At 43.7% G+C, this 18,040-nt stretch overlaps 1 protein-coding gene across 1 annotated transcript; it reads right to left on the reverse strand.

The window, feature by feature from the left end:
* Positions 1 to 2,866: 2,866 nt before the first annotated feature.
* Positions 2,867 to 17,807, reverse strand: pign (phosphatidylinositol glycan anchor biosynthesis, class N). The gene is made up of 29 exons (XM_038973182.1): positions 17,519 to 17,807; positions 17,043 to 17,304; positions 16,823 to 16,944; positions 16,365 to 16,463; positions 16,062 to 16,168; positions 15,828 to 15,952; positions 15,370 to 15,500; positions 15,173 to 15,292; positions 14,915 to 14,955; positions 14,720 to 14,779; positions 14,371 to 14,463; positions 14,220 to 14,275; positions 14,011 to 14,089; positions 13,665 to 13,841; positions 12,665 to 12,804; positions 12,380 to 12,479; positions 12,187 to 12,279; positions 11,841 to 11,932; positions 11,636 to 11,741; positions 11,457 to 11,565; positions 11,242 to 11,344; positions 11,044 to 11,146; positions 10,567 to 10,653; positions 10,242 to 10,297; positions 9,934 to 10,009; positions 8,596 to 8,669; positions 8,390 to 8,432; positions 7,444 to 7,496; positions 2,867 to 5,205 (listed from the first exon to the last, which is right to left on the reverse strand). Exons 2-29 carry the CDS (start codon positions 17,267 to 17,269, stop codon positions 5,082 to 5,084), a joined length of 2,796 nt encoding a protein of 931 aa, XP_038829110.1. The 5' UTR covers positions 17,270 to 17,304; positions 17,519 to 17,807; the 3' UTR covers positions 2,867 to 5,081.
* Positions 17,808 to 18,040: the final 233 nt, after the last annotated feature.

Consider the following 18,040-nt stretch of genomic DNA (forward strand, 5'->3'; position numbering starts at 1 on the left):
TCCTGAGCGCTCTGGAGCAGGTTTTCATCAAGGATCTCTCTGTACTTTGCTCTGTTCATCTTTTCCTCAATCATTACTAGTCTCCCAGTCCCTGCTGCCACCACCATGCTTCACTGTAGGGATCGTGCCAGATTTCCTCCAGACGTGGCACTTGGCATTCGTGCCATGGATCATCACTAGAGGCTTCGTGCCATGGATCATCACTGGAGGCTTCGTGCCATGGATTATCACTGGAGGCTTCTTGCCATGGATCATCACTGGAGGCTTCTTGCCATGGATCATCACTGGATTGGAGAGACACACAGAAGGCCTGGCTCTGGGAGAAGGCACAGGACTCACCAGGCTGGGGAGACATGCAGGAGGGTTAGTGCTTAGCACAGACACAGAACTCACCAGGCTGGGGAGACATGCAGGAGGCCTTGTCCTTGGCCGAGGCACCGGATGCACTGGACCGTGGAGGCGCACTGGCGGTCTCCAGCGCAGAGCTAGCACCACTCGTCCTGGCTGGATCCCCCCTTGTAGCCCGGCAAGTGCGGGGAGTTGGAACAGGCCGCACTGAGCTGTGCTGGCGAACTGGAGACACCGTGCGTAGGGCTGGTGCAGTATACCCCGGGCCGAGGAGACGCACTGGAGACCAGATGTGCTGAGCCGGCATCATCCCTCCTGGCTCAATGCCCACTCTAGCCCGGCCGATTCGAGGAGCTGTGATGTAGCGCACCGGGCTATGCGTGCGCACTGGGGACATCGTGCACTTCCCCGCATAACACGGTGCCTGCCCAGTCACTCTCTCGCCACGGTAAGCACGGGGAGTTGGCTCAGGTCTCCTACCTGAGTCCGCCAATCTACCCGTGTGCCACCCCCAAAAAAATTCTGGGGCTGCCTCTCGTGCCCGTTACCTCGCGCCAATTCCTCGTAGTGGCGCCGCTCCGCTCTAGCTGCCTCCAGCTCCTCTTTCGTCCCATGTCCAGGAGTCCAGAACCCTCTGCTCCTGGTTACCACACTGCTTGGTCCTTTTTTGGTGGGTGGTTCTGTAACGGATTTCCTCTTCGTCTGAGGAGGAGTAGCAAGGATCGGACCAATGTGCAGCGTGGTAAGTGTCCATAATGAGATATTTAATAAATCCACAGAACACTGAACAAAATATCAAAAGTACAAACAAACAACCGAAACAGTCCCGTATAGTACTAACACAGGAAACAACCACCCACAAAACACAATAGAAAACAGGCTACCTAAATATGGCTCCCAATCAGAGACAACGACTGACACCTGCCTCTGATTGAGAACCATACTAGGCCAAACACATAGAAATATAACAACAGAACAAAACATAGAATGCCCACCCCAACTCACGCCCTGACCAACTAAAATAAAGACATAAAAAAGGAACTAAGGTCAGAACGTGACACAATCAAGTTGTAGAAACATCTAAAGGATGACCAATGGAAACAGGGTGCACCTGAGATCAATTTCGAGTCTCATAGCAAAGGGTCTGAATACTTATGGTTTTATTTTTATATATATTTGCTAACATTTCTAAAAATCTGTTTTTGCTTATTGGGTATTGTGTGTAGATTGCAGAGGATTTTGTATTTATTTAATAGATTTTATAATAAGGCTGTAACGTAACAAAAAGTGGAAAAGGTCAAGGGGTCTGAATACTTTCCGAAGGCACTGTAGGTCTGGCTGACTTACACATACTGACTTACACATTACACATAATTGAGAAATTATGTGACCTAAACTCAAAAAAAGAAAATAAACTGTAGTATGAAGCCAAGATCAGTGATATAAAGAATGATGGGAAAAAAACTTGAGTACTTTAAATGAAATTATGGGCAGAAAGACAAATTCAACTCCATTTGTAATGTAGGCTCTAGTTTTATCTTATCGTGATTATTGTCCAGTCATATGGCCAAGTGCTGCAAAGACCTAGTTAAGCTGCAGCTCGTCCAGAACAGAGCGGCACGTCTTCCTGTTCATTGTAATCAGAGGGCTAATATTAATACTATGCATGCCAGTCTTTCTTGGCTAAGAGTTGAGGAAAGACTGTGACTGTGTCTCTTCTTGTTTTATAAGAAACATTAATGTATTGGAAATTCCAAATTGTTTGCGTAGTCAACTTACACACAGCACTGACACGTACACTTACCCCACCAGACATGCCACCAGGAGTCTTTTCACAGTCCCCAGAACAAATTCAAGGCAATGTACACTATTATACAGGGCCATGAGTGCATGGAACTCCCTTCCATCTTATATAGCGCAAGTGAACAGCAAACCTGGTTTCAAAAAACAAATGAAGCACCTCATGGCACAACGCATCTCCCCATGTGACCTACTTGTTGTGTGTATGTACTGACATGTGACCTACTTGTTGTGTGTATGTACTGACGTGTATGTGGAACTGATAGATGCACACAATACATGTTCATGTTTTTAAAAGTATGTCAATTGTAAAGTCTTTTGTCTGTAATGTATTTTCCGTTATACGTCGGACCCCAGTAAGACGTGCTGTCGTCATTGGCGTCGGCTACTGGGGATCCTAACATTTGAGTGGAGAAACAATCTGCCTGATGCCATTGCGTCAGCATGGACCAACGTCCTCGTGGGAACGTTTCCGACACCTTGTAGAATGCCCCAAAGAATTCCGGCTGTTCTGGGGGCAAAGGGGGTCCGATCCGGTACTAGATGGGTGTACCTAATAAACTGGCTGAGTGTAGTAGTGCCAAAGAAGATAAGATCATGTACAACCATTCTTGGAGGAAACAGAAGTTAACTGAAAGATGTCTATTGGTGATGATGGTGTTAAAATAGGTCTTGCCTCTGGATGAATGTACAGTAGAAACACTACAGGACAACGCACTGGCAGTAAATTAACATTTTAATACACCACCCATATCCACCAGGTAATACATCATATAGTATCAGTTGAAAAAAATAGATGTAATACAATATTAATATGATAGATAACCCCGTAGAATATAAAACTATTTACCACACATCGAAGTAGGAAACGACTCAATAACACATTAGTAACACACAAATACATCCCTTATCAACTATTAAGTTAGTTAGGCTACTCTTGAGCATGGTCCTTTGTAGCTCAGTTGGTAGAGCATGGCGTTAAACACCAGGGTAGTGGGTTTGATTCCTGGGACCACCCATATGTAAAATGTATGCTCGCATGACTAAGTCGCTTTGGATAAAACCGTCTGCTAAATGGCATATTATTATTATTACTCTTGTTCCATTACTTAATGGCTTCATTTAAATTATACATAACAATGCTTTTGTTTTTGGTGAACAGTAGTTGAAAATACTGTTGTCAATATCATATATAGATCATTCAAATATTCAAGTATAACTTGTCCTATACCTAGACTTAAAGGGTAGAAAGCAGGAGTTTTTACTCAACAAAGTGACAACACAGTGTAGTCAAAAACTTAGTTGTAGTCACGATCTGGTTAACTATAACTTCCAAAATAGTTCTGTTTTGATATATGTATATGTATTAACTTATTTTCGGATAACTTCGGAACTACCCACAATGCACAATTGCCACCGTCATTAAGAGACCGAGTGTTGGCGGTGGTGAGCTAGAATCCAACATTCACGAGGAAGTGTGATGTAAACCAGCTATCATATTACACATGGGGCATTCTGCACATTCAGAATGTGACTTGCTTCAAATCATCCCTGCCTACTCTAATTGTTTAGTACCTCGTCTGTCTTTCGTTTGATTTTCATCCTCATTTGTTTTGTCCACTTTTTAGCCTACCGGAGTTTTGTAACTTTGGCTTAGTGCTAGCGCGCTAGCTGACTGACATCTGAGTTTGGACTGTGCTGTTATGTGATAATTTCCACCTGCCTGGAGCCTTCCTCTGATCGCCGGCATGTTGACTGTTCCCCTCGACACCTGTGACCTCTGTCGCCTATGGAGTGTTGCCTCTGAAATCTATCTACTTTAGATTTCCCCTACTTATATCGCTATTGGATTCACTGATTCTCCCTCTGAAGTGCCTCTCTACCCTGACTCTCGCTTAGTAACTTAGCCACTCTTACCACGAGATGGTAAAGTATTTGCTTGTAAGTTGGCTGAAAACGAGTAGTCATGAATGCACACCGGGTCCTCTATGACATTGTCGTCCCCTCAAAAAAACAAACATTTGTCAGACTTCAGAATTCTGATCTGATCAGTTTTATGTACCGTTAAAAAAGTCTAATTAATAGCCTGGGAGTTTCTAGGCTTGAATCACTGAAAACAGAAAGGGGATTATTAGAGACAGGCTTCTATTTGAGCCAGGTGTCTATTTCACAGCTTTTCCTCATTTGCATAGTTATTGGTTTAATTCCAGCAATCACTTCCAGCATTTTAATCAATGTCTTCATTTCCTGCACAAATGTGTTATCATTTACATTGTCACGTTTCTTTTGTCTTAGTATGGCTATATTTCCTCCCCCATAGATCCTTGCCAGAATACATACAATTATTCTCCTCTTTGACTGTGTATTTTCAGCAGTTCTTACTTTCGCCAACTCCCGAAGTTGTTGACTTTTTGTGGTTGCCAGTTAGCTAACAGTTCTCAGCTTTTCGCAGCCAATGGCTACCAGTTTATTACTGGCGATAAAAATATATGATTGACATAATTTTTTTGAGTCCTTACTGAATTTGTGAAATTTAACAAATCAAACATTAAACCTTGTAAACAATTAATGGCAATTCATGGTAACCTCGTAAACAGCGTTTATTTGAAACAGGCGTTACATTTGCTGAAATGTGTGCCGTTACTCGGCTATTCAAAAGGGAAAGGCTGCTATTTGAGACTGCGTTTAATTTAACTTTTACGGGAATAACTCCATATGTTACATGTGGTTATGTTTTTGCTACCTTGACTTTGATAAGCCACAGTTTTAATGTAGACCTCTACAATAAAACAATTCCAGTGCACATCAAAAGTTAGTCCTACGGCATCTTGCTTTGCATAATTGTGCACTTCAGGTAAATCTAATCGTGAATGTTAATAAATAGGCATGATTAAAAACACACACACACACACAGAGTGAGAGAGAGATAGTGTTCAGGGGAAGTGCATCTTGCGTGTCCTCCACAGAGAGACTCTCCTGGAGGTGAGAATGTGGGTCATCAGACTGAGCAGCATCAGGAAGATGGTCATGGACATCACAATCACATAGTGGCTGATACTGGAAACAGAGAGATATATATATATATGTATATAAGTGTGTGTGTGTGGTTGCTGGTGGGCCAAGATATAGGCTTGTTGTAATGGCTGAAATGGAATAAATGGAAAGGTATCAAACACATTTCCATTCATTATGGGGGCGGCAGCGTAGCCTAGTGGTTAGAGTGTTGGACTAGTAACCGAAACATTGCAAGATCGAATCCCCGAGCTGACAAGGTACAAATCTGTCGTTTTGCCCCTGAACAAGGCAGTTCCTAGGCCGTCATTGAAAATAAGAATTTGTTCTTAACTGACTTGCCTAGTTAAATAAAGGTAAAATTAAAAAATTACATTGATCCTGTACTTCTATATCTCCGCCCACCAGCCTCCTCTGACAGCATGGGCTAATTTAAGCAATAAGGCCCGAGGGTGTGGTACAGTGCATTCGGAAAGTATTCAGACCCCTTGACTTTTTCCACATTGTTACAGCCTTTTCTAAAATGAATGAATTTAAAAAATACTCATCAATCTACACACAATACCCTATAATGACAAAGCAAAAGCAGGTTTTCAGAAATACCTTATTTACAGCTCAGGTGCATCCTGTTTCCATTGATCATCCTTGAGATGTTTCTACAACTTGATTGTAGTCCACCTGTGCTACATTCAATTGATTGGACATGATTTGGAAAGGCACACACCTGTCTATATTAGGTCCCGCAGTTGACCATGCATTCAGAGCAAAAACCAAGCCATGAGAACAAAGGAATTGTCCGTAGAGCTCTGAGACAGCATTGTGTCGAGGCGCAGAACTGGGAAAGGGTACCAACACATTTCTGCAGCATTGAAGGTCCCCAACAACACAGTGGCCTCCATCATTCTTAAATGCAAGAAGTTTGAAATCACCAAGACTCCCTAGAGCTGGCCGTCCGGCCAAACTGAGCAAACGTGGGAGAAGGGCCTTGGTCAGGGAGGTGACCAAGAACCCGATGGTTGCTCCAGAGTTCCTCTGTGGAGATGGGAGAACCTTCCAGAAGGACAACCATCTCTGCAGCACTCCACCAATCAGGCCTTTATCGTAGAGTGGCCAGAGGGAAGCTACTCTTCAGTAAAAGGCACATGACAGCCTGCTTCGAGTTTGCCAAAAGGCACCTAAAGGACTCTGACCATGAGAAACAAGATTCTCTGGTCTGATGAAACCAAGATTGACCTCTTTGGCCTGAATGCCAAGTGTCACGTCTGGAGGAATCCTGGCACCATCCCTACGGTGAAGCATGGTGGTGGCAGCATCATGCTGTAGGGATGTTTTTCAGCGGCAGGGACTGGGAGACTAGACAGGATCGAGGGAAAGATGAACGGAGCAAAGTATAGAAAGAACCTTGATGAAAACCTGCTCCAGAGCGCTCAGGACCTCAGACTGGGCTGAAGGTTCACCTTCCAACAAGGCAACGACCCTAAGCACACAGCCAAGACAACGCAGAAGTGGCTTCGGGACAAGTCTCTGAATGTCCTTGTGTGGCCCAGCCAGAGTCCGGATTTGAACCCGATCAAACATCTCTGGAGAGACCTGATAAAAGCTGTGCAGAGATGCTCCCCATTCAATCTGACAGAGCTTGAAAGGATCTGCAGAGAAGAATGAGAGAAACTCCCCAAAAACAGGTGTGCCAAGCTTGTAGAGTCATACCGAAGAAAACTCGAGGCTGTAATCGCTGCCAAAGGTGCTTCAACAAAGGACTGAGTAAAGGGTCTGAAAGGTTATGTAAATGTGAGTTGTTTATTAAAGTTGTTTATTTTTAATACATTTACAAACAAATCTAAAAACCTGTTTTTGCTTTGTCATTATGGTGTATTGTGTGTAGATTGAGGGGGGAAAATAACGATTTAATACATTTTAGAATAAGGCTGTAACTTAACAAAATGTTTAAAAAATTCAATGGGTTTGAATACATTCCGAATGCACTGTATTTGGTGAATATACCACGGCTAAGGGCTGTTCTTAAGCACGACTCAACACGGAGTTCCTAGAGACAGCCTTTAGACGTGGTATATTGGCTATATACCACAAACCCCCCAGTGCCTTATAGCTATTATAAACTGGTTACCAATGTAATTAGAGCAGTAAAAAGAAATGTTTTGTCATACCCATGGTATATGGTCTGATATACCACGGCTTTCATCCAATCTGCATTCAGGACTCAAACCACCCAGTTTATAAATGAGCCATAAGACATGCAAAACCTATCTCTCTGCTGGGTCCTACCTGGTGCCAATGTCCAGCCAGCTCCCATAGTCCTGCACTAGGAAGAAGAAATGCTGGAGAAAGCGGAGGAAAGAGTGATGGAGAGAGGAGAACGAGGTAGTGATAGAAATAGTGTGGGAGAATATGGTGACATTTCCACAGCTTACCAGAGGCTACCATATTGCTAATAGCTGTCTCATTCCTTACCAGAGGCTACCATACTGATAATAGCTGTCTCATTCCTTACCAGAGGCTACCATATTGCTAATAGCTGTCTCATTCCTTACCAGATGCTACCATATTGCTAATAGCTGTCTCATTCCTTACCAGAGGCTACCATATTGCTAATAGCTGTCTCATTCCTTACCAGAGGCTACCATATTGCTAATAGCTGTCTCATTCCTTACCAGAGGCTACCATATTGCTAATAGCTGTCTCATTCCTTACCAGAGGCTACCATACTGATAATAGCTGTCTCATTCCTTACCAGAGGCTACCATATTGCTAATAGCTGTCTCATTCCTTACCAGATGCTACCATATTGCTAATAGCTGTCTCATTCCTTACCAGAGGCTACCATATTGCTAATAGCTGTCTCATTCCTTACCAGAGGCTACCATATTGCTAATAGCTGTCTCATTCCTTACCAGAGGCTACCATACTGATAATAGCTGTCTCATTCCTTACCAGATGCTACCATATTGCTAATAGCTGTCTCATTCCTTACCAGAGGCTACCATATTGCTAATAGCTGTCTCATTCCTTACCAGAGGCTACCATACTGATAATAGCTGTCTCATTCCTTACCAGATGCTACCATATTGCTAATCGCTGTCTCATTCCTTACCAGAGGCTACCATATTGCTAATCGCTGTCTCATTCCTTACCAGAGGCTACCATATTGCTAATAGCTGTCTCATTCCTTACCAGAGGCTACCATATTGCTAATAGCTGTCTCATTCCTTACCAGAGCCATCAGGTCAGATATCACCAGGACGATGAGGAACAGACTGGAAACAAAAGAGAAATTATTAATTCAATAATATAAATTATTAATTCAATAAATAAATGAATTCTTAATTCAATAAATGACCTCATGAGCTAATTTCTCAAAATACTGTATGTCTGTATGTGTACTTGATTTTCACATGATGGAACCAAGCTAACTGTTACCTTCTGGAGGAAAGTTGTGTAGAGACCTGGATGGTTTCAAACGTACACATAACGATGATGAATGGGATTATCACCTGTAACAACAACAGTCTCATCTTCACTCTTTTAGGCACTGGACTCCATTGTAAAAGTGTGGGGAGGTTACAACACATTGTGGATTATTTGCAAAGTTGTGATCAGTTTTGTTGACGATATCTGTATTTTTGCTCTGTCAATGTCACTCAGTGTGTTGAGTGAGAGACTACAAGACAATGCTACAATCCATAGAGGCATATTGTGTATGCAGACCGATATGTAGACCTGAACGAATGTAACCCACACCTGTTGTTAGAATAGTCATGGTTAACCACAATCTCGTTGGCACCATTATAAGTAGAGCATTGTTTCCGTTTAACATACACTACCGTTCAAAAGTTTGAGGTCACTTAAAGGTCCTTGTTTTTGAAAGAAAAACATTTTTGTCCATTAAAATAACATCACATTGATCAGAAATACAGTGTAGACATTGCTAATGTTGTAAATGACTGTTGTAGCTGGAAACTGCAGATTTTTTATGGAATATCTACATAGGCATACAGAGGCCCATTTTCAGCAACTATCACTCCTGTGTTCCAATGGCACTGTGTTAGCTAATCCAAGGTTATCATTTTAAAAGGCTAATTGATCATTAGAAAACCCTTTTGTAATTATGTTCGCACAGCTGAAAACTGTTGTGCTGATTTAAAGAAGCAATAAAACTGGCCTTCTTTAGACAAGTTGAGTATCTGGAGTATCAGCATTTGTGGGTTCGATTACAGGCTCAAAATGGCCAGAAACAAAGAACTTTCTTCTGAAACTTGTCAGTCTATTCTTGTTCTGAGAAATGAAGGCGATTCCATGCGAGAAATTGCCAAGAAACTGAAGATATCATACAACGCTGTGTACTACTCCCTTCACAGAACAGCGCAAACTGGCTCTAACCAGAATAGAAAGAGGAGTGGGAGGCCTCGGTGCACAACTGAGCAAGACGACAAGTACATTAGAGTGTCTAGTTTGAGAAACAGATGCCTCACATGTCCTCAACTAGCAGCTTCATTAAATAGTACCCGCAAAATACCAGTCTCAACGTCAACATTGAAGAGGCGACTCCGGGATGCTGGCCTTCTAGGCAGAGTTGCTCTGTCCAGTGTCTGTGTTCTTTTGCCAATCTTAATCTTTTATTTTTATTGGCCAGTCTGAGATATGGCTTTTTCTTTGCAACTCTGCCTAGAAGGCCAACATCCCGGAGTCTCCACAGTAGTGTACTTTCATATGGTATGACATTGTAGTGCGTGTGTGTCTGTGTGTGGGGTGTGGTACCTTCCACATCATCAGGCCTCCCATGATAAAGGGGTTGAAGACGGTGAGGAAGCAGTACACTGAGGCTGGATCAAAACTACAGAGAGAGAGTAGGAGGGAGGGAGGGGGGAGAAGGAGAGTAGAGAGAGCGAGAGAAGGGGGGGGCAAGAACAAAGAGGCATAGTAGAGTCGAGAAAAAGCGAACCCAGAGAAAGACAAGAGGGGTTTCAGAGGTCAGATAGTGAAATAATGTAAATGTGAAAACCAACCTAATGCACTCATAAATAAACCCATATTGGTCCAGAGCCCCAGTCTCCACCATACAATACCTGTTAATGGATGCTATGTTCCCAGTACCAAAGAAGGCTGTAATTATGAAGAAAACCTGACAGCCTAATGTCAAGGAACCAGACAGTGGTTTTACAGAATAGCCAGTAGTTTAGAGAGAGACGGTCAAAATGCTATTCGTTTGCATAAGGTCAAGATTGATGTTAGGGTTTGTGCTTAAAAACCAATGTAACCAGATAACACTGTTCTTCTTCTTTAGCCAACTCAGACAGCAACTACATCAGATAGGGACAACTATCACTTGGGTTAAACTAGCGCCGCCTATAGGTCATTAACAGTCAGCAGCGTCACCAAGGAAAAGGATACAAAGAAGTAGGATCTTCTGATGTCATCCAGCTTTAGTTGTCTGATCTTGGTGATGTCAATGTTTTCAGAGAAGTCAAGCGTGGACAGCTGAAAAGCAATGACACAAATGGATTTCATAATAAAGCCACAATGACTTGATACAGTGTAACACTGCATCGTATAATGCTATACCAGACATTCTACACCAATAAGGTTGTCTTCTATGCTCAGAGGATTAACCATGGCATTGTGCCAAGTGAAGGGACTAGCAGTGGTTACCTTGTTTACCAGGAAGTAGCTGTATTAGTCGGGGGTGATTAACATGAGACTGGTCCTTGACACAGTGTCAGTGCATAGAGGGTGTATACATTTACATGGCTCCAGTCATTTAGCAGTCACTCTTATCCAGATCAACATGCATTAGGAACATTCAACTAAAGTAGATTGCAAGTAAAACCATTCATCAATAGAAAACAGTAACAGCATAAAGGTTTATACCTCCTGTCTCCCAGAGATACCTTGAGAGAGCATGGCTTCCTGTTCTATGTTGATCCACACAAACATCAGCCAGGACAAGACTGGGGGGAACAGAGCCTCAGACCTGACACACACACGCACAATTAGTACAGGTACGATACCAGCTAATCACTGCAGTGTAAGCTTACACTTGTTGAGCATTGCCTGACTATCTCTTACCCAGTACTCAGTAGTAGGTAGGTGGCTGTGAGGGAGAGGAAGATACTGAGCAGACGATGGAACAGACGAGTAGAACTCAACAAAGGAACAAACAGAGAGGAACCTGGGAGAGAGAGATGCCAGTTATCTTTATAAGCCTGGTTTTGATGATCATACAGATATTTCAAGGACTTTTATCATAAAGAGAGAGAGAGAGAGAGAGAGTTGGTGCCCACCCAGTGTAGTCCAACTGATGATCTGGTTGAGGAGAGGCAGACCCTGTTTCAGCTGCAGACTGGAGTGAGTGCTGGTGGGCACATAGGCACACACTGCTACATGGAGCATCTATACACATAGGAACAATACTGATTAACACACACACGCACGTGCACCCACGCACACACACATTCCTTACCTGGAAGATTAAGAGGTAGCGGTCAGTCAGGTGTAGTGTAGTCCGTTTCCGTGCCGACCAGAGGTAAAAGGTGGAAATGAACAGGGAGAGTGCACCTGCACAGGTACTACAGAGAGAGGAAAGAAAGAGAGAAAGATATATAACGCTATTTTTCTTTAAAGAGGGCTAAGAAGCATTGCTGTAATGTTGTAGGGAGGTTACTTACACCATGTGAATGTTGGGTTCTCTCCCAACAACTGGCATCATGGGAAATGTGGCCAGAAACAAACAACACAGGACCCAGCTCACTGACCTAAACTACAGACAGACAGAGAGAGGACAAAGAGAGAGAGAGAGAGACAGGACAAAGAGAGATAGGATAGAGGGAGATATATTTAGAGTGAGAGGGAGAGATATTTAGAGTGAGAGAGAAAAATTAAACACATATTTTACAAGTGCTTTGTGCTCCTGCCATATTGATTGCCATCCAGTCCTTTCAGATTTGTGCACCTCAAAGGGGAAGGAGCTAGAGACCAGACTAGTAAAGAACTACAAGCCACTCCTTGTCTTACCTTGGCCTTGCTGTAGAGGCCAGAGAGGAGGGGCCAGAGAGAGAGAACAGCCAGGCCTACAGTCAACATGGCCCGATGGAAGAAACTCACCACCTGGGGGAGACAGACACAGTAGCAACTTTTTCCAAGTAGAAATGCAGATTATATTGTATTGAGCCATTAGTGAAATAGTGACCGTATGATGACTGCTTACCAGAAGTTCAATCCCAAATGTGACCAGGGCAAAGTAGCCAAAGCATTTACCCAGTGGTAGCGAACTGTACGAACGAACCAGGTCTGTTAGAGTTCCAAACCTGAAACACACACACACACACACACACGTATGGTTGATATCATCAAAATAAACACTTTGCGATCATGACAAATGTAGTGGCATAGAATAAGTAAAATACCTCCCTTTCATCCATTCAACTCATCAAATCACTTCAAACCGTGAGTGTGTGTGGGTGTGTGTATATATGTATGTATGTGTACTCACTCTTTGAGGACAGAGTACCAGACAGGGACAGGCAGTAGACAGTAGATGTAGTAGGTTACTGGACTTCTCTGGATTATCAGGAACATTCCAATCAGCAGCGTTGCTCCCACACCCATCCACCACAGGGTTTTACCAGACACCTTCAACACACACACAGGGTTTTACCAGACACCTTCAACACACACACAGGGTTTTACCAGACACCTTCAACACACACACAGGGTTTTACCAGACACCTTCAACACACACACAGGGTTTTACCAGACACCTTCAACACACACACAGGGTTTTACCAGACACCTTCAACACACACACAGGGTTTTACCAGACACCTTCAACACACACACAGGGTTTTACCAGACACCTTCAACACACACACAGGGTTTTACCAGACACCTTCAACACACACACAGGGTTTTACCAGACACCTTCAACACACACACAGGGTTTTACCAGACACCTTCAACACACACACAGGGTTTTACCAGACACCTTCAACACACACACAGGGTTTTACCAGACACCTTCAACACACACACAGGGTTTTACCAGACACCTTCAACACACACACAGGGTTTTACCAGACACCTTCAACACACACACAGGGTTTTACCAGACACCTTCAACACACACACAGGGTTTTACCAGACACCTTCAACACACACACAGGGTTTTACCAGACACCTTCAACACACACACAGGGTTTTACCAGACACCTTCAACACACACACAGGGTTTTACCAGACACCTTCAACACACACACAGGGTTTTACCAGACACCTTCAACACACACACAGGGTTTTACCAGACACCTTCAACACACACACAGGGTTTTACCAGACACCTTCAACACACACACAGGGTTTTACCAGACACCTTCAACACACACACAGGTTGTGAACACATCTCTTCAGTATCGGCAGAATGATATAGGAGGTGAGGTGTGTGTGCCTGCCTTCATGTGTGCATCCATGTACTGTGTGTGTGAGTGTTTGATCACCTGGTCAGTGGGTGGTCTCCTGAGACTGGCGTGTGTCTTCAGTATAACAAGAACCACATAGGAGGTCCAGCCTGTGAAGCCCAGCACAACACTACAGCCCAGAAAGAACCGGTCATAGGTGTGGTAGTAGGACAGACCCTCTAACGCATGGTCCATCAGAGACCTGCACAGAGAGATCTGAGAGAGTGGGTGGGGGGGGGGGAGAGAACACTCCGTATATTAGCAGCTAGTGTCTGTCAGTCATCATGACCAACGTAACCCAAGAAAAAACATAGGCTTTAGCTCAGTGGGCCAACACGGTCTTCAGTTGTACAGATAACTGGGGTTTGATACCCAGTGTACTTACAGCTTCTTCATATTCCTCTAGCTGGATCAGAACCCTGGCCTTGTTGATAAACTCTGCCTGGCGTGACTCTGTCAGCAACCTGAGGGACAGACAGACAGACCGGAGGACACACTGGTTACACACAACTGGTCATGTCACTCTCTTTATACGAGTTGAACTAGAGAATGACCATAATATGTAGTAGTTCTATCTCTACGGTTGGTACTTACTGGTATGGAGTGAAGAGTAAGGATAAAGTTGTTTCCTTTTTCTCAGCCATCTTCACCTGGAAACAGAGGCGAATATTTGAACAAATACATGTGGTTATGTAATGAATAACATCATAACAACATTATTGTTATCCTCCATGTTATATTGCACCTTGAACTGTTCCAGTATCTGGATGGCGTTAGAGTACATACTCTCAGCTTTAAACTGGTCACTGTTGTTCAGGTACTGCAGTGGTAACACACCCTACACAACACAACACACTTTATCAACATAATAAACACACCATATACCCAATATCACACACACACTCAATATAGAGAAGGTATATTTGACATGAGATGATACCTTATCGTCTGCACATATATTGTATTTTGCATCTCAGAGCAGCTCTGTAACCACAGTGCAGATAGTGGTTACTGTATAACAGCTTTTCCGCTGATATGTCTCTTCATTATGTTATTCTAAAGATACTGACATGCTGTTATGTGGTGTTACTCACCACAGAGTTGAGAGGGATAGGCACTCCAATAAGCGATGACATCAGTGGTGCTATGTCTGCCTGTAACACACATCTAGCATTAGACTGGGAACAGATTACTGTTGTTTTTGGACTATCTTCAACACACAGAGGAAATACGTGGTTGTGACATCATCAGTCAGCGCCAGATGCTGTGAGGCTACATGGGTGTCTCACCTGATTGACATCAACCCTGCGGAGGCCCTCCAGCTGCCATTCTGACAGAGAAACACCAACAGACACAACATCACACATTGTGTTATGTCAGCATTATGACCGTTTTATACAGGTAGAACAACTTAGGGTTGGAGTAAAGTGTTACAACAGAATTATACAATCTCTGACCTCCCTTTTCCCCCCATCTAGAAGAGTTGAAAGAGGTGAGGAGAGTAGGAGGACAGACACACACAGACCAATAGTACTGAGTTGTTGTACCTTGTAGGTATCCATCTGAGTACTTCTGGGGTTCAGTGACTCTCTGAGCAGTGTGAACCCCAGCTCCCCACACCAACAATGGGGTCAGGGTCTCAGAGGGGTGGCCTGCACCATGGGAGCCTGGAGACACAGAGCAATACATTATCTACTACTTCACTATCATGGTGACCACCTTTCTGAGCTAGCTGAAGTCCTACCCCAGTTGGTCATGCCGTGGTCAGAGGTGAACACATAGGCTGTTCTTCCATCGTTGTCAAAAAGGTCCTCGACCATGGAGACCAGCTCTTTCACCCCAGAGTCAACCAGACGTATGTTCTCTAGATATTCCCTTCGCACAACGCACACAAAGGGGATTTTTAAGAGACAAAATCAAACAGGGTCATTAGTAGTCTAAATTAGTCTGTGTTTCCTGCCATCCATTGTGTAGACCCCACTATATGCACTAATTTAAATCTGCAGTCCTTCATTTAAAAGATATTAGAGAATAATGTATCTCGTTTGTACATGGCTATATGCACTAATAGAAGTCTGCAGTCCATTTAAAAGGTATTAGAGAATAATGTATCTCTTGTTTGTACATGGTTTCTGTATATTCTGTATATTCCTGTATATCTAGAAAGTGATATTTCTGGTCTGTACAGGGTTTCTATCTCACTGTGACATGGGTCTGTGGGCGTGTCCATTGGTGTCAATGCCCAGTAAATGGAGGAAGAAAACATTCTGATCCTTCTGTAGACTGGACATCAGACTGGAGTTCTCCCTGGCAGACTGGAGGAACGACTGGGAGAGAGGAGGTGGGGGAGAGAGGCAAATAGATAGTGTCTGTACCCCCATGCTGAGACAAACACACACATCCTAACACACACCCTGTTCTCATCACCATAAGTACCTTGACTTCATCAAAGACCCAGGTGTCCAGTCTGGAGGCGTCGGTGGAGGCAAAGTCCTCTCTCTCTGCTGGGTAGGTGTAGGTGTACACATGGTCCCCACTGGCACCTGCAGGAGAGGGGGGAAGAGGTGTAGATGGAGATGATGGTAAGAATGATAAAAAGAAAGTGAGAGGGTGGTCGAGAGAGAGAAAGAAAGAGAGGATTAGTTTATTTCTGATCCAATAAGCCACACACGTGCATGGTGGTGTATCTGTGTTTCTCCTGTATTTGAAAGGTTGTGTATTGTACATGTGTTTGTTAACCTTTGGCAAACATGGGCAGGATGTCAGGGCTGCCCCAACACCAGGTGTGTCTGCTCTCATTGAACACGGAGTCAAACTCCACTGGATTCTCCTTCCAGCCTACACACACAGAAAATATTATGAACGCAGTATATAACACTAGGGAAATTCCACAGTAACAGACTCAGATGTTTTACTTTAAAAGGGTATGTAAATCAAAAAACAATAATTGCAAAGTGAAACAAAACATAACTGTTCACAAGGACGAAATTGAACAATTACTTGTAACAATTTCCACAGAAAAAAAACACATTTACTTGAAGAACAGTGCAGATACATACATTTTAAAGTGAAAAACCTGGGTCTCAGTGTCACTCTGTTACTGTAGAATTGCCCACTTCCATTAGTAACACGCACGAACACACACACACATGCCGGCACACACACACACATGCCAGCACACACACACAGACACTGACCTTTAGCTACAGCGCTGACATCTTCGTAGAAGCCAGCGATCAAAGCAACGTGTCCAGGTCGAGACTCAGTGGGAACACGAGTGTGTGACACACCCCAACTCCCTGTTTCCTCCATCACACTCCTTCAGAACACACACACTGTGAGAAATGCATACACACACACCACTCTGAGTCCACACACACTTCCATACAGCCAGTTAATCTGAGAGAGCTCAGTTACCTTAAGTAAGGAGCCCTGGTGGATCCATTGGCATCAGGCTTATAGAGGCTATCTGCCCTGAGTCCATCTGCAACCACCAGCAGCAGGCGGGAGGCAGGGGGAGGCAGGGGGGACACCTGGGGGGCCATGCCGTGGACCAGGGGCGATGTGAAGTAGATGTCAAAGATGGAGATGAAGAAAATGACATGGACCAGAAGTCCAACCAGGAAGAACATTATCATCCTCATGATGAAGACTGGGGGCTGGGGAGACCCCAGAAGTTCTAGAGAGAGGGAGGAATGGATGGAGAGGAACAGAGAGAGCAGAAAATAGTTATTAGATATAGACATCAGATAATCTGTTGTGGCCATATGTTTCTGAGTCTGTAAGGTGCTACCGTCCATTCATACTCTAGCTATCGCATTCACTCACTAGAACACAAATGTGTCCCACATGTCAACAACATCAGACGTGCTAAACAAAATAAAAAATCTTACCTTTGAACACTTTCTTGTTTCAAACCGGTGGCAGACTGGTTACTTTGAATCTTGAATGAATGAGAGTTAAGTCATTCAAACACACACAAGACACACACCTGCCACTTTTTGCTGTCTAGCGACCCAACTTCACCCATCGTCAGACCCTAGTTTCAGGTGAACTAAATTAAGAAACACACTTATACAACCTTTAGTACAGTGTGTCAAGCTTATCTACCGGCACGACGGGCTTAAAAACCTGCTGTCTGTCTTTCTAAGCAGCTTATAAAATAAATCAGTCCAAACTGGGACGTTACAGCGCCACTTCCTTGTTGTAAATATGACGTTCCAACTGAGCTACAGCAATGGTTCGTGGGTATTGTAGTTCCACTACTGGCATTTGATTTCGCAGTCGGCTACAGAAATGAAATAGGTCATAGTCGCTATTAGGGATTAACATGGTTATAACTATATAGCAATGGTCCGTCCATCCATCCATGCTTTATTTTAGTGATGGTGAGAAAAGTATCACTTTCCGGCAAG

This window comes from Salvelinus namaycush, chromosome 33 (assembly GCF_016432855.1).
Source record: "Salvelinus namaycush isolate Seneca chromosome 33, SaNama_1.0, whole genome shotgun sequence".
NCBI lineage: Eukaryota > Metazoa > Chordata > Actinopteri > Salmoniformes > Salmonidae > Salvelinus > Salvelinus namaycush.